Source organism: Mobula hypostoma, chromosome 29, assembly GCF_963921235.1.
Source record: "Mobula hypostoma chromosome 29, sMobHyp1.1, whole genome shotgun sequence".
In the NCBI taxonomy this organism is placed as follows: Eukaryota; Metazoa; Chordata; class Chondrichthyes; order Myliobatiformes; family Myliobatidae; genus Mobula; species Mobula hypostoma.
In genome coordinates, this window is record NC_086125.1 from 31,004,990 (window position 1) to 31,030,948 (window position 25,959).

General features: G+C 42.0%; 1 protein-coding gene across 1 annotated transcript in view; it reads left to right on the forward strand.

Annotated features, from left to right (window-relative positions):
- The window catches only part of LOC134339366 (adhesion G protein-coupled receptor E5-like), a 137,129-nt gene that overhangs the window by 25,502 nt on the left and 85,668 nt on the right, over positions 1–25,959 (forward strand). The window contains exons 4-9 of the mRNA XM_063035806.1: positions 2,060–2,094; positions 5,018–5,066; positions 6,947–7,054; positions 10,938–11,110; positions 15,859–16,026; positions 23,593–23,743. Coding sequence (XP_062891876.1) covers positions 2,060–2,094; positions 5,018–5,066; positions 6,947–7,054; positions 10,938–11,110; positions 15,859–16,026; positions 23,593–23,743 — 684 coding nt within the window. The remainder of the gene's footprint in view (positions 1–2,059; positions 2,095–5,017; positions 5,067–6,946; positions 7,055–10,937; positions 11,111–15,858; positions 16,027–23,592; positions 23,744–25,959) is intronic.

Below are 25,959 nucleotides of genomic sequence, written 5' to 3' on the forward strand. Positions count from 1 at the left end.
CAGTGGGTGGTCAGTGACTGGACAGTTGGTGGTCAGTGGAGCATATGGTCTGAGAGTTGGGTAGTGGGAGGTCAGTGAGATGAACAGTGTGATGACAGTGAGTTGCACAGTGTTTGGTTAGCGGATGCTGTAGTAAGTGAGGTGATAATTGGTTGGTCGGTGGCTGAGGCAGTGTGTGGTCAGTGGAGGAAACAGTCCCTTAGTTTGGCAGTCGGTAGTCAGTGGTGATTGTGGTCTGTGAGTTGAGCTGTGCATGGTCAGTGGAGGCTCTGGACAGTGACTTAGTCTGTTGTTGGTGACATTCTTGGTCAATGAGTTGGGAAATGGGTGGTCTGTGAGATGAGAAGTAGGTGGTCAGAGGATGATGTGGTCAGTGAGCTGTGCAGTGAGTGAAGAGTGGAGGCTGTTGTCAATGAGTTGTGCTGTGGGTATTCAGTGGATGCTGTGGTCAGTGAGTTGGGTAGTGGCTGGTTAGTAGAGGCTGTGGTTAGAGACTTGGGTAGTGGGTGGTCAATGGTGGTTGTAGTCATTGAGCTAGGCTTTGGGTGGTCATTGAGTTGGGCAGTGGGAGGTTATTGGATGCCTCTGTCGGGGAGTTGGACAGTGGCGTTCAGTGGATTCTGTTGTCATTGCGTTGTGCTTGGGTGGCTGGTGGATGCTATGGTCAGTGAAACGAGCAGCTGGTAGTCAGTGGATGCTAAGGTCAATGAGTTGAGGTAGTCAGTGGAAGTTGAGGTCAGTGATTTAGGTCAGGGGATGCTATGGTCAGATTGTTGAGCAGTGGGTAGTCAGTTGTACCAGTCAACTGCCCAGTGACTGGGCAGTGGGTGCTCAAAGGAGGCTGTGGTTAGATTTGGGCCTTGGGTGGTCAGTGGAGGTTGTGGTCAGTGAGTTGGACAGTGTGAGTGTGGACATTTAGTTGGGCAGTGAGTGATCAGCAGTGGTTGTGGGCAGTGGGTGGTCGATGGAGGCTGTAGTCAGTGAGTTGAGCAGTTGATAATCAGTGGATTCTGTGGCTAATGAGCTATGCAGTGGATGGTCATTTGATGCTGTGTCAGTGAGTGGTCACCAGTGGTTATGGTCAGTGACTTAGGCAGCAGGTGGTCAAAGTTACTTGGGATGTGGAAACTATAGAAAGGGTGCAGAGGAGATTTACAAGGACGTTGTCTGGATTGGGGAGCAAGCGTTATGAGAAAAGGTTGAGTGAACTCCGCCTTTTTTCTTTGGAGCGGCGGAGGATGAGAGGTGACCTGATAGAGGTGTATAAAATGATTAGAGGCATTGATTGTGTGGATAGTCAGAGGCTTTTTCCCAGGGCTGAAATGGCTAACATGAGAGGGCACAATTTTAAAGTGCTTGGAAGTAGGTACAGAGGAGATGTCAGGGTTAAGTTTTATATGCAGAGAACAGTGAGTGCGTGGAATGGTAGTGGAGGTAGATACAATAGGGTCTTTTAAGAGACCCCTGGATAGGTACATAGAGCTTAGAAAAATAGAGGGCTAAGGGTAACCCTAGGTAATTTCTAAAGTAAGTACATGTTCAACACAGCATTGTGGGCCGAAGGGCCTGTATTGTGCTGTAGGTTTTCTATGTTTCTATGTACTTGCCGTTAGTGAGTTGGGAAGAGGGTGGTCAGTAAAGGTTGTGCTCAGTGAGTTGGTGTTCAGTGGATTCTGTAGCTAATCAGCTGATGGTAAATAGATGCTGTTGTCAGTGAATTGGGCAGACGATTGTCAATGGCATTTATGGTCAGAGAGCTGGGCAGTGTGTGGTCAGTGTGAAGTGTGATCTTTGAGTTGGGCAGTGTGTGATCAGTGACTTGGGCAGGGGGTGGTTTTAGGATGTTGTGGTCAGTGAGTTCTGCAGTTGGATGTTCAGTGAATGCTGTGACTAACGAGCTGGGCTGTGAGTGGTCAGTGACCTGATTAGTGGCTGGTCGGTATAAGGTCAATGAGTTAGGCGGTGGGTGGTAAGTTGATGTTGACGTAAGTGAGTTGGGGATTGGTTGGTCAGTGGACACTCTAACTGATTATCTGAACTGATTTTATTTCTCTCTAAGGTGCGGAAACATCTGGATTTTGTTGCAGATCATCTGTAAGTCTTTAGTTTTTAATGTAAATTGCAAGCAAAAATCAGTCTGATGTTAGAAAAAGGACAACTTTACAAACAAACATCACAGTCTACAGAGCACAGGCTCAAGACTGCTGGCTGCTGGCTCAAGAGATGTGATTTGCAAAGTGAAGTGACCATGAGACTTTGGGGTAATGGCCTAGATGCTGCTTAGCCTGCTGAGTTCCTCCAGTATTTTGTGTGTGTTACCTTGATTTCCAGCACCTTCAGATTTTCTCTTGAGAATGGCAAAAAGGCAGGGCAAGAGAAAGAAGGAGTAGAATTATTCCTCAAACTTTGGTTTCTGCAACAGGTGACTCACTCTTCTGCAACTTGTTGCTATGTTCTTTTGGTTCTTAAGAACTGTACCTGTGTTTGAAAACTTGTAGTTTAAAAACTTTTGTAATTCAGAAGTCTTTTATAAATCAGAAATCCTCTGTGAGTTTGAAATGTGTGTTATGAACTATTTGTCTAAATATAAACATGTTAAAGCTATTTTGTTAGTTGAACAACTCTCCTTCTGGGTTGGAACAGGGAGCCCACTACTCAAACAATGAGTATTGGCTGTTAGACCTCACAGAGATTAATGGCTTTGTGCCCAAGGTTACAGACAATGCAAAAGATAGGAAGAGGGGCAGATAATGTTGGGGAAACAGGGAGTCTGCAGAAGATCTTAGACAGATTGGGAGAATGGGCAAAGAAGTGGCAAATTGAATACAGTGTAGGGAAGTGTATGGTCATGCACTTTGGTAAGAGGATTAAAGACATTGACTGTTTCCTAAACAGGAAGAAAATTCAGAAATCAGAGATTGAGTTGATAGTAAGGCAGGCAAATGCAATGTTAGCTCTCATTTCGATAGGACGAGAATATAAAGGCAAAGATGTAATGTTGAGGCTTTATAAAGCAATGTACTTGAAGTATTATGAGCAGTTTTGGGCCCTTTGTTTAGGAAATGATGTGCTGGCATTGGCAAGGGTCTAGATAAGATTCATGAGAATAATTCTAGTAATGAATGAATTCACCTATGAGGAGCATTTGAAGGCCCTGGTTCTGTACTTGCTAGAGTTTAGAAGAATAAGGGGGATCTCATTAAAAGCTATCAAATATTGAAAGATCTAGATAGAGTGGATGTGGGGAGGATGTTTTGTAGAGTGGGACCAGAGGGCCCAGCCTCAGAATAGAGAACAGAGATAAGGAGGAATTTCTTTAGACAGAGGGTAGTGGAATATGTGGAATTCATTTCCACAGATGGTTGTGGAGGCCAAGTTATTCAGTATATTTAAAGTAGAGGGTGATAGGTTCTTGATCAGTAATGGTGTCAAAGGTTACATGGAGAAGGCAGAAGAATGGGGTTGAGAGGAATACTAAATTGTGTATGTGGATATTCGACAAGGTCCTGCACAGGATGCTGATCAAGAAAGTTCAGTCACTCAGCATTCAAGATGAAGTAGTAAATTGGATTAGGCATTGGCTTTATGGAAGAAGACAGAGAGTGGTCATTGATGGTTGCCTCTCTGACTGGAGGGTTATGACTAGTGGTGAGCCACAGGGATTGATGCTGGGTTCTTTGTTGTTTGTCATCTATAGCAATGATATGGATGACAATGTAGTTAACTGGATCAGCAAATCTGCGGATGACACCAAGGTGTAGTGGACAGTGAGGAAGGGTTTCATGGCTTGCATGAGCTGGAACAATGGGTTGAAAAATGACAAATGGAATTTAATGCGGACAAGTGCTAAGTTTTGCACTTCAGTAGGACTAAACAAGGTAGGTCTTACACAGCGAATGATAGGGCACTGAGGAATGTGGTAGAACAAAGGGATCTGGGAATACCGATACATAGCTTGTTGAAAGTGGCATCACAGGGAGATAAGGTTTAAAGAAAGCTTTTGGCACATTAGCCTTCATTAATTAATATACATTTTGAGTGCAGAAGATAGGATGTTATGTTGAAGTTATATAAAATGTTGGTAAGGCCTAATTTGGAGTATTGTGTGCAGTTTTGGTCACCTACCTACAGGAAAGATATAAGCAAGGTTGAAAGAGTGCAGAGAAATTTTTACAAGGATGTTGCTGGGTTGGAGAACCTGAACTATAAAGAAAGATGAGTAGGTTAAGGCTGTATTCTTTTGAATGTAGAAGATTGAGAGGAGATTTGATAGAGGTATACAAAATTATGAGGGGTATAGATAACATAAGTGTGAACAGGCTTTTTCTACAGAGGTTGAGTGGGACTACAACCTGAGGTCATAGATTGAGGGTGAAAGGTGAGGAGTTTAAGGGGAACATGAGGGGAAACTTCTTCACTCAGAGGATTGTGAGAGTGTGGAATGAGCTTCCAGCACAAGTGGCCCATGTGACCTCAGTTTCAACATTTAAGAGAAGCTTGGAGATGTACATGGATAGTATGGATATGAGTACTATGGTCCCGGTGCAGGTCATTGGGAATAAGCAATTTAAGTAGTTTTCAGAATGGACTAGATGGACTGAAGGGTGTGTTCCTCTATGATTTTTAAAATTAGACATAATGGAATGGTGGACCAGACTTGATGGGCTTAATGGCCTAATTCTGCTTCCAAGTCTTAAGGTCAAAGACTACACAGGGAAGTATATTAGTTTTGAAGAGTAGGCTAATACAGTATAACCTCCTTATACTGAGGGTACCTATAGATACTTATATCCCATAATGCTTAGAATCTTCTTTTGAATTTAGGGCTTTGCAGACAGTGAACCCAGTACCATCACAATATGCCATTGCTAGTGCATGTCAGGAGATCTGAGTGTATGGCAGCACTAACACCAACACAGAGAACAGCGTGTGAGAATAGCTGACAAACTTTAAAATGAACCTACAGACTGTTTTCATTAAACTAGTGAAATTTCATTGATGTCTTTTGTCTTAACAGGATAGTAATCCATGTTTGACGTATTGTACAACTGTTGTCAATTTTTCAGGTAAAAATTCACAAATCCTTATTACCAGTGATGTACTGTTGATAGATCATTAAAGGGTTAAGATTTATAGGGAGAAGCCGGAAGAATTTAGTTAAAAAAAATCACCCATGATTCTCTGGGCTAAATGGCCTAACTCTGCTCTTATAGCTGATTGTCTAAGGTGTATTGAAGGATGAGTCCAGAAACGTGCAGCTCCGTGTATCTGTAAAATAGTGAACAGACAGCATGCACCACTTTTCATTTGGAAAAGGAAGGCTGAGGATTGAATTAATACTGTAGAGGTTTTAAACATCATGAAATGTTAGGAGGAGAGAATGGGAAAGAGTGGCACAACTCCACATTCAAGTTTGTTGATGACACCACCGTCACTGGCTAAATTAAAGGTGGTGGCGAATCAGGATATGGGAGGGAGATTAATAATCTGGCTGAGTGGTGCCATAGCAATGACCTCTTACTCAATGTCAGCAAGACCAAGGAGCTGATTATTGACTACAGGAAGAGGAAACCAGAAGTCCATGAGCTAGTCTTCATCGGAGGATTAAAGGTGGAGAGATTCAGCAACTTTGTTCCTCAATATTATTTCTGTCCTGGCTCAGCACTTAAGTGCAATTATGAAGAAAGCATAACAGCGCCCTTCTTCCTCAGAAGAATGTGAAGATTCAGCATGACATCTAAAATGTTGACAAATTTCTACAGATGTGCATGTATATTGACTGGCTGCATCATGGCCTGATATGAAAACACTAATGCCCTCGAACAGAAAATTCTACAAAAGTAATGAATCCATCACGGGTAAAGCCCTGCCCACCACGGACCACATCTACACAAAATGTTGTCATAGGAAGGCAGCATTCATCATCAGGGACCCCCACCATCCAAGTCATGATTTCTCCTTGCTGCTGCGATCAGGAAGAAGGTACTGGAGACTCAGGACTCACAACACCAGATTCAGTAACAGTTATTACTCCTCTACTATCAGGCTCTTGAATCAAAAGAGATAACTTCACTCAACTTCACTTGCTCCATCACTGAACTGTTCCCACAACCTATGGACTCACTTTCAAGGACTCTTCATCCCATGTTCTCGATCTTTTTTGCTTTTTCTTTCTTTCTTTTTGTATTTGATCAGTTTGTTTCCTTTTGCACACTGACTGAACTCCCAAGTATAATTATTATTCTGTTATGAATTTGTTTAGTATGCTCACAAGAAAGTGAATCTCAGGGTTATATATGTTGACATATATGTACTTTGATGATAAAGTCTATTTAAATTTTGAACTTTGAACTTACTTGTTGAGAAAATCATTACTGAACATCGTTCACTTTCAAGCCTAACAATGAAATCAAACAGGGAATGAAGGAACTTCTTCAGCAAGAAAGTGACATGAGTGTGGGAGAGGTGGAAGAGAATAATATAGTATTTAGGTAGAGGCTGGACAAGGACATTAAAGTGGTGGGGAGTGAAATGAGGGTGAAATTAGATTAGATTAGATTATGAAAGCATGCAGTCCTCTTTTATTGTCATTGAGTAATGCATGCATTAAGAAATGATACAATATTTGAGAAATATTGGGAGACTTAGAGAACAAAAGACTAGCAGAGGCATGAGGAGGGACATAAACATCCATATGAACTGAATGGCCTGTTTCTGTGCTACATATCCATTGTCATCCAATTTTTTGACATTTTTCTATCATCCAAGTGCCCATCTAAGAATCTTTTAAATGTTCCAAATGTTTCTGCCTCGACCACAACATTGTGTGTATGCAATTTTTATGGGATTTGTGTATCTGTAGGGGGTAGTGTATATCTATGTTGTATGTACGTATACATATACTAATGGCTCCATTAATGATTATATGGTGACAATTGTATTTCAGTTTATTCTAATGTTACTGAAGTAAATATCACAAGCACTGGAAAAGTGATTATTCCACTGAACATGAGCACTTTGGAAATGCAGCTGAATGAGAATGAATGGAACAAAGGTAAGAGTGTGTTATGCATTGGGCACTAAACTTTCTCATTGACATTTTCAATCTCTTTCCACTGGAAATTCTGTGGTGTCACAACAGCTAATTTTCATTTGATCAGAGGAATGGCAAATAGATGATGTGAATGGAAGAAATAATTTTTGGGAAGGCTGGGAAATCACATGGAGAAGGGGTTGGAACCCAGAAGATGATAAACACAAAAGATTCTGCAGATGCTGGAAATCCAGAACAGTACACCTAAAATGTTGGGGGAGCTCAGCAGGTCAGGCAGTATCAATGGAAATGAATGAACAGCTGACGTTTCAGACTGAGACCCTTCATCGGGACTGATGGCAAGTTTTGGCCTGAAATATCAACTCTTTATTGCCCTCCATAGATGCTTGCTGACCTACTAAGTTCCTCCTGCATTTTGTGTGTATTGCTCATGGAAAATTCATTTCAGGACAATCACTCAGAATGAGAAAACAAGGACATACAGAGATGATCATTCTATAAGTCTCCCCTGCATTGTGGACAGGCCCTTTAATAAGCTTAAGACATGCTGCAGGATGATGGTCCATGGTTATGTAAATTGCATGCATAAGGTAAAGATGGTGAAGAGATGCTAGTCATGTTTGCAGGCTGATGCTTTGCAATGCATACTTGTCATACATGTGTCAGAGAACACTGGTATTCTTACATTCTGTTGACATACATCATGAAACTGATTGGATTTCCAATAAAATTAGATAGTGTGCTGCATAAAATATTGAGGTATACCTAGCATTTCACAAGGAAGTTAGTTCCATGCTTTGATGTTCTGAAGGGAAATCTGAACCACATTGGGATGAATGATTCTTATTAGGCAGCAAACTCAGGATGTTTCCCTTTCAAGCATCACGTTGAGTGGAGTAGAGCATCCTGTTTTTTGTCTTCACATCATTCCTTATGCCAAGTGCTATGGTGTGATAAAGAGGAAGAGGTATAACACGTATGGCCATAGAGATTTCCACTATTAAGAAGTATTGTAATTAAATACATTATGCTTCCATTTCTAGATTTGCCCACAGTATCTTTGTTCCATTCCATTTATCCGTGAAGGAAAAGGTAATTTTGGTCCAGCTGGCTCTTGCCCTTTGGATCCTTGAAGATAAGCACGATGCTGATTGGATGGATGATGCTTATAACCTATTGACAAACCAAAGTGTTGCCTACTGGAATCCATACGCCACACCCTAGAGGCTTTGCAATGGGTCAAATTACACAAAGGCTTACATTAAAGAGATAATGTCAGAAAATGTTCTTCAACCTCTCGTACAACATGACACTTGACAGCATCCAGGCAATTGGGACTTATTTGGGTATGCAACATGGTCAGCATGGACAAGTTGGTCCAAAGGGCTGGCTTCCGTACCATTTACTCTATGTCCTTATCTATGAGCATGGAATATAGGCTCGTACACCATGATGTGTAAACAAATCCCTTCTGAATGCACATGATCCAGTGAGATCCTCCATTGATCAAGGCTGACCACAGACATTATGTCCTGGTTGTGTATGTGATATGCAAGCCAGTACGCAAACTAGGGATATGGAGAGCAAGTTGTTGCTCATGCAGCAGAATCCCACTCTCCACGTAGATGAAGAATCCAAAGGAACGGCAGAGACCGATCCAGTCTGGCATCAGTGGCATTGCAGGAATTGCCAGTCAGAGTTCAATTCAATGTAGGACTGCCTTTGGGACTCCAGCTCCAGATTTTTCTTTGGGTTTATACACGAAGCCTTTCCCATGAATAGGTATAGTCGCAGTGCAGAGGAGGATTGAGATTTCTTCTCCTAGATGAGTTGCCAACTACAGCTGACAAGCCCCATCTGCCTGAAGCAACTCATTTTAAGGCACCAGTAAGCTTCCTTTTCCCCTTCTCCTGCCTCCTTTCCCCCTTCTCCTGTCAGTAGAAATGGTTCCACCAGGAAGCCACACATGAAGTCCAGGAGCTGGACTTTGTTGTCAGAGGCTGTTTGAGATGCACATTATGAAGAGCATTTAATAGGTAGTGGGAGCTTATCTCCAATACTTCCCCCCACTGTGACAACCTTTAGGAATAGGATCCATATCCCTGCATTTTCTATATGTTTATGTGTCTGTCCAACAGCCTTTTATCACATCTGCTTCCATTACCGCCCCTGGCAGACTATTCCAGGCAACAAGCACTCTAACACACACTGTATTAAAAATAAAACTTGCCACACACATTTCCTTTAAACTTTTTCCCGACCATTTTAAATTCATGCCCTCTAGTATGTGACATTTCTACCCAGGGAAAAATATTCTGATTGTCTACTCTATCCATGCTTCTCATAGTTTTATAACCTTCTATCAGGCCTTCAATGCCCTGGAGAGAGCAATCCAAGTTTGTACAACCTCTCCTAGTAACCCGCTTCTACATCCTTTCCAAAGCCTCCACATTCTTCATTCTCCACATAACCAGAACTCAAAGAGAACATATTGATACAGAGCCGAGTAACATGATGCCAACAGAACAACATTTCCCCCAATGTAGTAAAACAAAAGAACTGGTCATTGATTTCATAACAGGGGTAGTGCAGGTGATCCCGTTGACATTAATGGTGCTGAGGTCGTGAGAATTGAAAGCTTCGAGTTCCTAGGAATGACACCAACTGTCCTGGTCCAAACACATTGATGCCACAGCCAAGAAAACCAGCATAATGGAAGACCCTGTGTATAACAGACATCCTCTATTCTCTCCATCCAATTGGGCAGAAGATACAAATCATTGAAGCACATACCACCAGTAGAATCTGGCCTACTGTTGTACAGTAAGACTATCAACCTAGTATGATGATATAGATTCTGGACCTCACTATTTACCTCATCTTGGCCTTGAAATTTATTGTCTGCCTGCACTGCACTTTCTCTGTCACTATGTCAGTTTACTCTATAGTGTCAGAGGTTGAGAGGAAACCAAATATAATATGAGAGACCTAAATGAAGTAAGTAGTTGGAATGTTTTTCCCAGGTAGAAATGTGAATATTAACTTTAAGGTGGTGGGCGTACGTTTAAAGGAAGAGTGCAGAGCAAGTATTTTTTTGCACAGATAGTGTTGGATGCCTGGAATGCATTGCTTGGGGTGGTGGTGGAGGAAGATATGATAGTGGCATTTAAGAAACTTTTAGATAGCCACATCAAAAAGCAGGGAATGGAGGAATATAAATTAGACAGACAGACAGAAGGGACTTTAAAACAATTTGGCATCATGCTCTGCACAGATATTGATGACCAAGGACCTGTTCCTGCATTGTACACTTTATGTTCTCTGTTCTGTGGTCAACCTCCAGACAATTTTACTTCATATCAAGAGTTGCTGTTAGAAATATCCAAAATGAAAGATCAGAGAGAAATGAATTATTTCCTCATGTATGCCTACAGCACAAGGACCATACCTTAAAATCAAGACTAGCCTGACCAAGATCAGAGTTAGAAAATAATTATTTACCAAAAGGGCAGTGAAAATGTATAACACTCTGCCAGAGCTACAGAGGGTGGGCAGCATTGAAAGAGGGATTCCCAGAATTTGTTAGCCAGGAGGAAAATTAAGCTTAATGAGATGTGACTAGGTGAAGGTGGGGTCCAGATCAGCCATGTGAATGATGAGATGAGATTCTGGTAGCTGAATTGTTTCCAGTTTCTATCTTTCTTGGGGCTGGATTTTACTGTGATCTTACTTTTCAGAGTTGTTTATAAGGAACCATTAGAAACTTAAAAATTCAGAAGCTATGTACTGCACTTTCTTTCACTGGTTCAAAGCGTGATACCACTTTAGCAATTAATGTGAAGTGGAAGAATAACTGATATTTTCAAACTCTTTCTATGTGCAGGGAATGCAAGTGTTATTTTTGTCGAGTGGAGAGAATGGAAGTACACTAACATATTGTACAAAGAAAATGGACTAGGATACACCCTCCCAGTAGCCTCTACACCAGTCACAGTCATAATTGCCAATGCATCAGAAAATATTTTTAATCAATCAATCACCGTAATTTTCAACAAGGTTGGTATTTTTTTTTGTCTAATACAGAGAAATGTTATTGACTTGTCCATGAGAGGCCACAGGCTGTTCCAGTGCATCGGCAGTTAGAGAGGGCAATAAATGTTGGACAGCAACTCTCATATTGAGAAAATGAATGAATATCTCCAAAATGATTTGTGGCTGGTGTTAATCTGTGACCTCACCCCATAACTCTGCCTATAACCAATATCTCTCTGGTAAGCATAATATATGATTATTGAGCACCCTTAAACTGGGGAACTGTGCTTCTCCACAGCTGATAGAGGAACAAGGGCCAAGAATTCCATGGTTAACCACTCATCATTTGCCTGTTCTACACAGAGCAGATGGATGCACAAAGGCATACACATTAGGAGGGGTGTAGGTCACTCGGACTCTCCAGCGTCTTTCCCAATTTATAAGGTCCTTGCTGAGCGGATCCTCTTGTAGTCAAACTCCATTTTCCAATCTACTCACAGTGACTTTTCACTCCTTACTTACCACCTACCACTCAGATACTAGAAAATACTCAGATGAACAACAGTACTATGAATAGAGCTATTGACTCTTAGCACCAGCAACACAAGTTGAAGCCTGACCTTGGGTGCCGTCTATGTAGAGACTGCACGCTTCCCCTGTGACCATGTGGGTTTCCTATGGGTAATTCTGTTTCCTCCAACATCCCAAATATATGGAGGTTAGAAGTTTAATTGACTACTGTAAGTTGTCTATAGAGTACAGGTGAGGGGTAGAATATGAGGGTGGTTGAAGAGAATGTTGGGGAGAATAATAATATAAAAGGATTAAGTGGAATAAGTATTTAATGGCTGGTGTAATGATGGTCTATTTCTGTATTGTGTTTCTCTCGGACTTCAAAAGACATTTATGGGCCAAATGCAAGTAGGGCTAGATTGGATTGGCATCTTGGTCAGCAGGAACAAATTGGGCCAAATGGACTTTTTCTGTGTTGTTTGAATCTACAGTTCTGTTTCCATCGTTCTTTCAGGAAGAGCAATCCAAAGGATTGGGACTCAGTCAGAGGATAAACCAACTGTCTTATCCTGGGTCCATTTGAGCCTCTGAGGTTTGAGTTTGCTCCCCATTTGGAGAATGGTTTGCACCTTAGTACCTTTTGCCAAAGTGCATGGTCATGCATGAGAGGACATTTCCTATAATGAAGGAGTCTAGGACCTGTGAGCTCAGCTTCAGAATACAAGGACATCCCTTCAGACCCAAGATGAGGAGGAATTTATTTAGCCAGAAGGTGGTGAATTGGTGGAATTCTTTGCCTCAGACAGCTGTGGAGGCCAAGACATGGAGTATATTTAAAGTGGTGGTGTAGGGTAATTTAATTGGTGGAAATGTTCATAATTCACAACCACAAACATTAAGTTGGGGTTTCACTTTAAGAGGCTGGTCTGACTTGATGACATAATTACGCTAGGATTTTTTAGCGCACTTCTGTGTTTAGGTTTTGGAGTACGATAAAATATTTTACAGGTTTCATTAAACTTAAAACACCTCACTTCATTTTATTTGCAAAAACCTGCATTGGTGATCCGATGCTCTGGGACGATTCCAGAGTTATTGAACATGTCGGCTAATGTAGTCACTTTGAAACTGCTGGAGTTTTGGGAGCAAAATGCCATTGCTTGGTTTGTACAAGCTGAGGTCCGGTTTTCTCTGTGAGAAATCTCCGCAGATAACATCAAATACTACTGTGTAGTATTGTCGTTCAGCAGTTCCATGCCGGTGAGAGTGGTGAGTCTGCTTGTAAACCCACCTGAACACGATAAATACTGATCGCTGAAAACCCACCTTTTACAGACTTCTGAACTCTCGGAGTCTGAATGTGCCAAATAACTACCAACCTCGGTGATGCTAGTCCTTCAGAGCTAATGGACCAGATGCTACCTCTCCAGGGAAATCACCATCCTTGTTTTATTTTTAAAGAAATCTTCATGTAACAAATGCCTGATTTAATTTGCATAGCCCTCACTAATGCACCCATCAAGGACTATAGGGAGCTTCCTAAATGGCTGATAGCCTACACTCAGCGGGGCAGTGACCTTGTTGGTCAACTTCTCCCCTCCCAGCATTTCACGCACCTCCTTACTATGGTAGACTATACCACCAGGTGGCCAGAGGTTTCCATCGATGATGCCTGCAGATGTAGCTTGGACTCGGGTTGCTTGGTTCGGCACTTCATTGAATCTTTTCTCTGACCGTGGTCCCCAAGTCATCAAATCTCTGGGCTATGATGGTCTAGAATCTTGGCATTAGGCTAAATCACTCACAGTCCAATGGCTGATGCGAGCAGTTTCACTGCTCCTTAAAGGCTGCTTTGAGGGCTTCCCTGACTGATGATATGATTGTCTCCCGTGGGTCCTGCTGCAGCTCAGAACAGCTCCAATAGAGGACCTTTAGTCGTCCGTGGCTGAGTTGGCATACAGACAAGTGCCAGGTGATTTCATTCCTCATGCTATGACAGCCTGGTCGACCTCTCAATAGCGTTCCACACTCCTCATTAAATTCTATTCCTTTCCACCTATTCCCATAGACCAGAATAAGACATAAGAGTAGAATTAGGCTATTTGGCCCATCGAGTCTGCTCTGCCATTCAATCATGACTGATCTTTTCTTTTCCCCTCCTCAGCCCCACTCTTTGAGATTTTCCCTGTAACCTTTGATGCTGTGGCCGATTAAGAACCTATCAATCTCCGCCTTAAATACACCCAAAGACCTGGCCTCCATTGCTGCCTGTGGTAATAAATTCCACAAATTCACCACCATCTGGCTAAAGAAATTTCTCTGCATCTCTTGTTTAAATTGACACTCCTCTATCCTGAAGCTGCACCCTCTTGTCGTAGAATCCCTGACATGGGAACCATCCTCTCCACATCTGCTCTGTCCAGACCTTTCAGCATACGAAAGATTTCAATGAGATCACCTCTGGTTCTTCTAATTTCCAGTGAGTACAGACCCAGTGCCATCAAATTTTCTTCATAACTTCTTTGTTTCCTGGAATCAACCTTGTGGACCTCCTCTGAGCCCTCTCCAATGCCAACTCATCTTTTCCGTAAGTCATAGTAGCAAAATTAGGCCAGCTGGCTCATCTTCTTAGATAAGGAGCCCAAAACTATTCACGGTACTCAAGGTGAGGCCTCATCAGTGTCTTATAAGGCCTCAGCATCACATCCCTGCTCTTAAATTTTAGACCTTGTTAAATGAAAGCTAACATTGCATTTGCCTTCCTCACCAACAACTTAACCTGCATCCCATTAGCAGTATAGCACTCTTGGTTTCCTGTTGACCCTACATCCTGTCTGGTTTGTTTTCATCCACCATAATGCATACCAACATCCCCTTAGGCCCCATGGAATGGGGAGAAAAGACTTTTATCATATATACGAGGGGTAAACCTGAACGTATTTTGGTAGATCTCCTTAAACTGGCCCACCAAGGTTTGAAGGATTCCACCATCATGCCCCTGCCATCGCAGCATGATCATGAGCATGTTAACACACCTCTGGATGACCCAGAGGCACCTGCTGTCTCACCACTCTTGGAACAGAGGACCTGAGTTGGGTGGCTTGTCTGAGCATCTGAACAGGCTCACAATGCCGGTTTTAGTGAATTCTAGATGGGCCTGTGTAGGGTAGTTAGTAGAAATGTACATAATTCACAACCACTGACATTGAGATGGGATCTCACTTTAAGGGGCTGGTCTGCTGTAATGATATAATTATGTAAGGAGTTTTAGCATGCTTTTGTAATTTTGTTTTGGAGTTCAATAAAATATGTTATGGGTTTCACTGAACATAAAATGCCTCACTTTGTTTTATTTGTTAAAACCTACAATGGTTGCTAGGTTCTTGATTATTAAGGGAATAACAGGTTACAGGATGAAGGCAAGAGAATAGGGGTGAGGGGGATTATAAATCAGCCATAAAGTAATGGTGGAGAAGACTTGATAGACTGAATGGCCTAATTCTGCTCTTATGTTATATGGTGTGATGATGTATCTCCATCATGAATACCCTTACTTTAATCAGTAATCACTGCTTCTGGATTCTGTCTTGAGCAACATCCTCTCAATGTCCAGCTTTTGAAGATCTTTCAAGATCTTACTGTTCTAATTATGCACCCGCTCACTCTCCTAATTCAAGCGGATCAAATGCCAGCCTGTCCAATGTTTCATAAACTCACGCTACCCCATTCGTCAGTCTAGTAATTTATTTTCTGAAGTGGCCTTAATGTATCCTTCCTTACATGAACAGACAAGTTCTGCCTACAAAACTCAAACCAACTCCAACCAAAACTCCAATGTTGGTGGTTGTGAATTATGTAAATTTCTACTCATTACGCTAACCGACACAAGCCCATCCAGAATGTCCCACCAAGTCCTTTATGACTGAAGGACAACCTGCCTACTTTGTATTTAAGTTCCTTGGAAATCAATAACAACCTTCTGGTTTTCATTATGATCTACTACCTTGTATGCCAGCCTTCTATGACTGATGCACTGGAACAGCTGAAACATCTGTACTGCGGATCTCTGTCTCTCTCACCATTTAGATACATGATCTTTTTATCTTGCCAAAATGAACAACTTCACATTTCTCCACTTTACCTTCCATTTGTCAGAATTAAACTTCAGAGAAATGTTTTGTTTTACTGTTTTTGCCTGCAATTCTTAAATCAGCAGAAGCATATTTTTTTTACTGTGCACCTAATTGTGTTTTGGACAGAATTTGAAGGGCGGCAATTTTGTTTGTGCCCACTTGGTCGTAGAAAATTGTACTGCTGTGTGGTCTTCAGAGAACAGATCTGTGCAGCATGTCACTGAGACATCTATTACTTGCTCCTACAATCAACCCTCCACATTCACTATACTGCAGAGAATCGCTTCATTAGAGGTACTGTCAATTTCTCTTGCATGTGTGCAAGATTTTTTTCACAATACAAATTCGAATTTTAAACGGATGGATGAGCTTTGGTTCATGCAGTTAGGCCTACTCTGCCATTCTTACTGCATTTATCTGCAACGTTTTCTTTCTGTTGATACAATGTTGAAAAGCTGAATAGTGTGTGAAATGTGAGAGAATGCAGAGAACCTTCAAGAGGATATAAGCCGCAATAAGGACATGAGAGATGGAGCATAATGTAGAATGATAAGTGATTGTATGTTTTAGTTGAGAGAAAAATAAGTAAAGCAGATATTTGTTAATTATGAGGTTGAAAGCTATTGGTTATCTCTGAAAACTAGCTGTTCTATATATAAAAAGTAATGCAAAGGTACAGCAAATAATTAGGAAAGCAAGTTGTATGTATTTTTATTGCATGAGGATTTGATGCACAAGTAAGATGGTGTCTTGTAATCATATAGGACTTCGGTGGGAACTGAACTGAAGAGACCGAGGAAAGGGCGGTTGGCTCACAAATAGAGAAAGCTTGTAGGCAGTGTGAGAGGGAGGATAGGCAGGTGATAGAGAAGGGATGCACTCAGACTGATGGTTTGAGATGTGTCTATTTTAATGCAAGAAGCATCATGAACTAAGTGGGTGAGTTTAGAGTATGGATCAGTACTTGGAGCTATGATGTTGTGGCCATTAGAGAGACTTGGATGGTTCATGAGTAGGAAAGATTACTTAGAGTGCCAGGCTTTAGATGTTTCAGAAAGGACAGGGAGGGAGACAAAAGAGGTGGGGGCGCGGCACTGTTGATCAGAGATAGTGTCACGGCTGCAGAGAAGGAGGAGTCATGGAGGGATTGTCTACTGAGTCTCTATGGGTCAAAGTTAGGAACAGGAAGAGGTCAATAACACTACTGGTTGTTTTTTTTAGACCTCCCAATAGTAACAGGGACATCGAGGAGCAGACAGGGAGACAGATTCTGGAAAGGTGCAATAATAACAGGGTCATCGTGGTGGGAGATTTTAATTTCCCAAATATTGATTGGCATCTTCCTAGAGCAAGGGGTTTAAATGGGGTGAAGTTTGTTAGGTGTGTTCAGGAAGGTGTCCTGACTGAATATGTAAATAAACCTACAAAAGCAGAGGCTGTACTTAATCTGGTATTGGGAAATTAACCTGGTCAGGTGTCAGGTCTCCCAGTAGGAGAGCATTTTGTAAATAGTGAGCATAATTCTATCTCCTTTACCATTGTATTGGAGAGGGATAGGAACAGACAAGTTAGAAAAGCGTTTAATTGGAAAAAGAGGAAATATGAACCTATCAGGCAAGAACTTGGAAGCATAAATTGGGAACAGATGCTCTCAGGGAAATGTATGGCAGAAATGTGGCAAATGTTCAAGAGATATTTGCGTAACGTTCTGCATAGGTACATTCCAATGGGACAGGGAAAGGATGGTAGGGTACAGGAACCGTGGTGTAGAAAGGCTGTTAAAAATCTAGTCAAGAAGAAAAAAGTTTACGAAATGTTCAAAAAACTAGGTAATGATAGCGATCTGGAAGAAGCTAAAAGGAAGCTAAAAGCTAAAAGGAAGAAGCTTAAGAATGAAATTAGGAGAGCCAGAAGGGGCCATGAGAAGGCCTTGGTGAGCGAGATTAAGGAAACCCCCAAGATATTCTACAAGTATGTAAAGAGCAAAGGATAAGATGTGAGAGAATCGGATCAATCAAGTGTGACAGTGGAAAAGTGTGTATGGAACTGGAGGAGATAGCAGAGATACTTAATGAATACTTTGCTTCAGTATTCACTACAGAAAAGGACCTTGGCAATTGTAGGGATGACTTACAGTGGACTGAAAAGCTTGAGCATATAGACATTAAGAAAGAGGATGTGCTGGAGCTTTGGGAAAGCATCAAGTTGGATCAGTCACCAGGACTGGACGAGATATACCCCAGGCTATTGTGGGAGGCAAGGGAGGAGATTGCGGAGCCTCAGGCAAGAATCTTTGTATCATCAGTGGGGACAGGAGAGGTTCCAGAGAGTTGGAGGGTTGCAGATGTTCTTCCTTTATTCAAGAAAGGGAGTAAAGATAGCCCAGGAAATAATAGACCAGTAAGTCTTACTTCAATGGTGGTAAGTTAATGGAGAAGGTCCTGAGAAGCAGGATTTATGAAGATTTGGAGAGGCATAATATGATTAGGAATAGTCAGCATGGCTTTGTTAATGACAGGTCATGCTTTACGAGCCTGATTGAATTTTTTGAAGATGCGACTAAACACATTGATGAAGCTAGAGAAGTAGATATAGTGTACATGAATTTCAGCAAGGCATTTGATAAGGTACCCCATGCAGGGCTTAATGAGAGAGTAAGCAGGCATGGGATCCAAGGGGACCTTGCTTTTTGGATCCAGAATTGGCTTACCCACAGAAGGAAAAGAATGTTTGTAGATGGGTCATATTCTGCATGGAGGTCGGTAACCAGTGGTGTGCCTCAGGGATCTGTTCTGGGATCCCTACTCTTTGTGATTTTTATAAATGACCTGGAAGTGGAGTGATGGGTTAATAAGTTTGCTGATGACACAAAAGTTGGGGGTGTTGTGGATAGTGTGGAGGGCTGTCAGAGGTTACGGCGGTACATTGATAGGATGCAAAACTGGACTGAGAAGTGGCAGATAGAGTTCAACCGAGATAATTGTGGTTCATTTTGGTAGGTTAAATGTGATGGCAGAATATAGTATTAATGGTAAGACTCTTGGCAGTGTGGAGGATCAGAGGGATCTGGGGTTCCGAGTCCAAAGGACACTCAAAGCAGCTGCGCAGGTTGACTCTGTGGTTAAGAAGGCATATGGTGCATAGGCCTTTATCAACTGTGGGATTGAGTTTAAGAGCCATGAGGTAATGTTACAGCTTTAGGGGACCCAGTCATACCCCACTTGGAGTACTGTGCTCAGTTCTGGTCACAGTTCTGGTCACATCACTGGAGTGATGATGTGGAAACTATAGAAAGGGTGCAGAGGAAACTTACAAGGATGTTGCCTGGATTGGGGAGCATGCCCTATGAGAATAGGTTGAGTGAACTTGGCCTTTTCTCCTTGGAGTGACAGAGGATGAGAGGTGACCTGACAGAGATGTATAAGATGATGAGAGGCATTAATCATGTTGACAGTCTTTTTCCCAGGGCTGGAATGGCTAACACAAGAGGGCACAGTTTTAAGGTGCTAGGAAGTAGGCACAGAGGAGATATCAGGGGCAAGTTTTTTATGCAGAGGGTGGTGAGGATGCATGGCAACTCTGGCAGGGTCTGCAAGACATTACTTCGTACAAAGCAAAACCCAATAACATGGATGGGAGTGATGCTTCACTACCAGATGAACTCAGCAGCTCTATGCACGCTTTGAAAGGGAGAGCACAACTGCAGTGTGAAGGTCCCTGCTGTATCTAATGACCCTGTGATCTCTGTCTCAGAGGCCAATGTTAGGCTGTCTTTAAAGAGATTGAACCCTCGCAAGATGGAAGGTCCCGATGGAGTACCTGGTAAAGCTCTGAAAACCTGTGCCAACCAATTAGCAGGAGTATTCAAGGACATTTTCAACCTCTCAATGGTGAAAGTTTCCACTTGCTTCAAAAAGGCAACATTTATACCAGTACCGAAAAAGAATAATGTGGGCTGCCTTAATGACTATTGCCTGGTAGCACTCACATCGACAGTGATGAAATGCTTTGAGATGTTGGTCATGACTAGACTGAACTCCTGCCTTAGAAAGGTCCCGGACCCATTGCATTTTGCCTATTGCCACAATAGGTCAATGGCAGATGCAATCTCAATGGCTCTCCACACAGCTTTAGACCACCTGGACAACACAAACACCTACGCCAGGATGTTGTTCATTGACTACAGCTCAGCATTTAATACCGTCATTCCCACAATCCTGATTGAGAAGTTGCAGAACCTGGGTTTCTGTACCTCCTTCTGCAATTGGAATCTTGACTTCCTAACTGGAAGACCACAATCTGTGCGGATTCGTGATAATATATCCTCCTCGCTGACGATCAACACTGGTGCAACGCAGGGATGTGTGCTTAGCCCACTGCTCTACTCTCTACACATGACTGTGTGGCTAGGCATACCTCAAATACCATCTCTAAATTTGCTGACGATACAACCATTGATGGTAGAATTTCAGACGGTGACAAGAGGGCTACAGGGGCGAAATATGCCCACTAGTGGAGTGGTGTTGCAGCAACAACCTGGCTCTCAACGTTAGTAAGACAAAAGAGCTGATTGTGGACTTCAGGAAGGGTAAGACGAAGGAACACATACCAATCCCCATAGAGTGATCAGAAGTGGAGAGTGTGAGCAGCTCCATGTTCCTGGGTGTCAAGATCTCTGAGGATCTAACCTGGTCCCAGCATATCGATGTAGTCATGAAGAAGGCAAGGTAGTGGAGTTTGAAGAGATTTGGCATGTCAAAAACTTCTATAGTTGTACCGTAGAGAGCAATCTGACAGGCTGCATCACTATCTGGTATGGAAAGAAGCTGTAGAAGGTTGTAAATTTAGTCAGCTCCATCTTGGGTACTAGCCTACAAAGTACCCAGGAAATCTTCAGGGAGCAGTGTCTCAGAAAGTCTGCATCCATTATTAAGGACCTCCAGCACCCGGTACATGTCCTTTTCTCACTGTTACCATCAGGTAGGAGATACAGAAGCCTGAAGGCACACACTCAGTGATTCAGGAACAGCTTCTTCCCCTCTGCCATCCGATTCTGAAATGGACATTGAATCAATGGACACTACCTCCTGTTTTTTTTTATATACAGTATTTCTGTTTTCACACTATTCAATATACATAATTGATTTACTTATCTATTTATTATTATTATTTTTTCTCTCTGCTAGGATATGTATTGCATTGAACTGCTGCTGCTAAGTTAACAAATTTCACGTCACATGCCGGTGATAATAAACCTGATTCTGAGTGGAATGGGCTGCTGGCGATGGTGGTAGAGGTGGATACGATGGGGTGTTTTAAGAGATTTCTGAATAGGTACATGGGGCTTAGAAAAATAGAGGGCTATGGATAACCCTAGGTAATTTCTAAAGTAAGTACATGTTCGGCACGGCATCGTATTGTACTGCAGGTTTTCTAGGTTTCTATGTTTCTATGGTGGGACTGCACCAGAAATACCATACCCACTCTGCCTAAGGAATATCGGGAGGGCACCATGCTCAACCGATTGATTCCGAGGTTGGTTAGTTTGTTTTTATCTGTGATTAGTAGAAATGCACATATATTCTCTCAATTCAAGACCCTACACTGTTTAATGTGATTTACAGTACGCAACTGTAAAGGAGAATGAAATAATTATTACTCTGGATCTGATGCAACACAACAAAATATAATAAGATAAAGAACACAATAATAATAAAAATTCAATAAGTATTAGTAAAATAAGTATAAGTAAAATACATTGTTTGTATATCCATAAATTGACGCTAGGCACGGGAGTGTTTGTTTATAATGTGACTCTGATGGGAAATGATAAGTGGTTGGGGGTGTGGAGGGGTGGGTTAGTGGGTGGAGGTGTTGATCAGATTTACTCCTTCGAGGAAGTAACTGTTTTGAGTATGGTAGTCCTGGCACATAGGCTATGTAGCCTCCTCCCTGATGGGAGTGGGACAAAAAATCCATGAATAGGGTTGGTAGGGACTTTTATGATGTTACTGGACTTTCTCCAGCACCTCTCTTGATATATGTCCTTGATGGTGGTCTCTTTGAAGCATAGACGTGTTTGGTGGGTTTGAGTACCTCAGAGGGTTGATGAGAGGAATTACTCTAACCTACTGTCAAATTTGCTAGTTAATGAAACTATGGAGCTTGAAAACTATATTGAATTGGTGCTATAAAACTGCCTGACATGACCTCCTACCTGAAGAAAGGTACTAAGGGGCAGTGAACAAAACTCACCAAAGAACAGATACAACTGTCCAAACCTCACTGTGGAACAGATACAACTGTGCAAAGCTCACCGCAGAGCAGATAGAACTGTCCAAAGCTCATCACGGAACAGAAACAACTGTTCAAACCTCACCACGGAACAGACAAAGCAGTCCAAAGCTCACTGCGGTGCCAATGCAGCTGTCCAAAGCTCACCACAGAGCAGATAAAACCATCTGAAATTCATCATGGAACAGATACAGCTATCCAGTTCTCACCACGGAGCAGATACATTTGTCCAAAGCTCACCACAGAGCAGATACAACTTTCAAAACACACCACAGAGCAGATACAGCTGTCCAACGCTCACCACGGAACTGATACAACTGTTCAAAGCTCACCACAGAGCAGATACAACTGTCCAAAATTCACCAGGGAGCAGATACAGCTGTCCAAAACTCACTGCAGAGCAGATACAACTGTCCAAAGCTCACCACGGAGCAGATACAACTGTCCAAACCTCAGCATGGAAGAGAAACATCTGTCCAAAGCTCACTACGGAACATATACAACTGTCCAGAATATATGACAGAACAGATACAACTCTCTGTGGCTCACCATGATGCAGATATAGCAGTCTAAAACTCAACATGCAGCAGATACTACTGTCCAAAGCTCACCACAGAGCAGATATCACTTTCCAAAATGCACCATGGAACAAATACAGCTGTCTGTGGCAACTGGGGTGCAGATACAACTGTCCAAAGCTCATGACGTAGCAGATACAAAGTCCAAAGCTCACCACGGAACAAATACAACTGTTTGTGGCAACCAGGGTGCAGATGCAACTGTCTAAAGCTCATGAGGGAGCGGATACAACAGTCGAAACCTCACCACGGAACAGATACAACTGTCCAAAGCTCATTGCAGTGCAGATGCAGCCAAATCTCACCACAGACCAGATACAACTGTCCAAACCTCACCACGGTGCTGATACAACTGACCAAATCTCACCATGATGCAGATACATAGAAAGATAGAAACATAGAAAACCTACAGCACAATAAGGCCCTTTGGCCCACAATGCTGTGCCGAACATGTCCTTACCTTAGAAATTACCTAGATGTTTACTGGAGATGTCAGTGGTAGGCTTTTTACACAAGCGTAAGACTGGCAAGTGGCTGCGATACCCTACCTGGTGAGATGGTCAAGGCTGAATCATTAGGGGCATTTAACAGACTCTTAGATAGGCACATGGATGAAGGAAAAAAAGAGAGTTATGGGCTGTGTAGGAGGGAAGGGTTAGACTGATCGTGGAGTAGGGGCCCATACTGTGATGCACTGTTCTATGTTCTATTTCAGGTGTCCAGAATCTGTAGTTTTTATTTATTTCCATTTTAGTAATTTGTTGTTGAACAATGTGCCAAAGGATAAAGGAGGGTTTAAGCATGTAACATTCAGCTGAGATGTCTTACAAGGTTGACTGCTCAGTGGCTCCTTATTCACAAAGCCTTCTGCAAACAGTGATCTGTGTGATGAGTGTAAGTGGTGATAAATGTCAGTCTGTCAGTGAGTGGGTCTAATAGATCCAATGCAAGAAACAAACTTGACCATTTTAATCTTTTCTTTCCACAGAACATTGGTAAAGTAGTATCAAACTTCGGTCAAGGATACAAATCAAAACAAGCTACTGCAGGGAATTTGAAGACAATGGAAAATTTAATACAGAACGCATCACGCGACATTGCTAAGATTAAAGAAGCAAGGCTAAAAAATGAAAAGATAGGTAATCTCAACAGGCTGTACCGGGGTTTGGTTTAGGAAGGGGTCTTGTATTATTATTTTGCTTTTTACAACCACACTTCTCCCAAATCAGTTTGAAAACAATAAAGGCAAAGCAAGCAGCAAAGACAGTGGTAATTCATCAACACAACAGATTCTGCAGATGCTGGAAATTCAGAGTAACACACACAAAATGCTGGAGGAACTCAGCAGATTAGGCAACATCCATGGAGGGGAATAAACAGTCGACATATCAGGCCAAGATCCTTCATAAGGACTGGAAAGGAAGGGGGAAGAAACCAGAATAAGAAAGTGGGGGAAGAGGAAGGAGTACAATCTGCAGGTGACAGGTGATACAAGTAAGAGGGAAGAGTGGCAGAATGTCAGTTGTGAAAGCGCAGGGCATTCATGATCCACTCAGCAGCTCAGAGTCTTAACAAGTTCAATACTCCTGTGCAATATGGCAGTGCTGGAACACTCCTGGTTCACTGAATACTGACCAGTGCTGAATTTGGTAGTGGTGCAGGAGCCTGGTGTCTCTCCAGCATTCAGAGTGTACAGATACTGTAGGTCCGAGGGCAGCCAGGGTCAATATAAGTTTGAATGGTGAGCTTGCAGCAGTGTGTAACATCTGTGTAGTGCTCACCTTATCTCATGTGACTAGTGGCCACACACTGTATGAGAAAACCAAATTACATAGTACTACACTAGGTGCTCATAGGCCATCAGAAGCTTTAGATATTGGAAGGAGGCAGTGAATAGAAAACGCACACTTCTGGAGGTAAGTTTAGTTTATTAAAAAAAACAAGATATACAAAATATTTACATGAGTAAGATGCATTCCAAATTCCAACATTATGCTTAGGTTCTAAATCTCAGATATCAACAAATACCAATTTCCTGGTTAGTTAGAATCAGTGATATTCATTAGAACTCCAATTTCTCTAACTAATTACATCTAGTGTTACTCCCTATTTAAAGGTTTACAGACTAACCTTTCCCTTTCTGTTTTCCTAGTTAGTTAGAAAACTAATTGAATTCCTATTCTTAAGTATTATGGTTAACTTTAGTTTTAGTCCAAGTCAGTATATCAGTATATGTGATTTAATAGAATTAATTCCCAGTTACACAGTAAAGATCTTGGACACTCATCTCTGCCGATATTATCGCGTTACAGCTGCTGCTTGTTATATCTGTAGCTTCAATAGATCTTTTTTCACTATTGTCTTTCCTCCAGTGGTTTCACCCTGAGGTTTTCAAGTAAGGTAGAGATACTCACTACTAATTCCACTTTTAACAGTTTATATCTTTAATTTCTCATAATTTGCTGTGTTTCTCTCACTTTCCCATGCTGCGTCAGCCATGCCTTGTGCTCACATAGTTTTTCATTCCCCAAGTTATTTTTTTAAAATTCAGTAAAGCTCAATTTTATCCCTCCACAGGTGAAGCTTTCTAACATTACATCTTTGGGTTTAATTAATCTGGGTTACACCCTCCCCCTTTGAATTTATTCAAGTCCCTTTGCATATTGCTACAGGTTGCACTATAATGGGTTTGGGGTGTTCAACATATGTGAAATCTGGAAGAAACTACAATGGTGACTGTTCATTCTTAGTACTCCTGCGAGTTGTGTACTTATGAACAGGGACAGGAGAAAGTTGTTCATTGTCTTCAAAAGGAAGAAATCCAATGGAGAGCAATAGATCTCTATACAATGTTCATGTGGGCCCGGACTGGTTCTCAGGGTATATCTTGTAGACAGGCAGATCTAGCTTGGCTCACCACTACATAAACTATTTCTTCCCATTTATTGGCAAGTTTGTTTTTACCTTGTAGGTGCACATTCCTTACTAGCACTTGGTCTCCTTTCAATTCTGAAGCTAACACGTTTGTCATATCTGGTCTTGTTTCGGTCTGCCATTTTCTATGAGTTCCCCATGGCTATCTTGAAGCTTTCCTCAAGATGAGATTTCATATTTTGTACATACTGAGAGCGTGATGTACCATGTTTGTCTTTCCAGGTAGTCCAAAAGTTAAGTCAACTGGAAGTCTGGGTTGTTGTCCGAACATCCATTCATAAGGACTAAAACCAGTTGTCTTGTTCCTCGTACAATTATATGCATAGACTAGGGGTTTCACAAATACTCGCCAGCAACTTTTATATTTCGTCTCCACGGTTCCCAACATATTTAAGAGGGTCCTGTTAAACATCTCGACAGG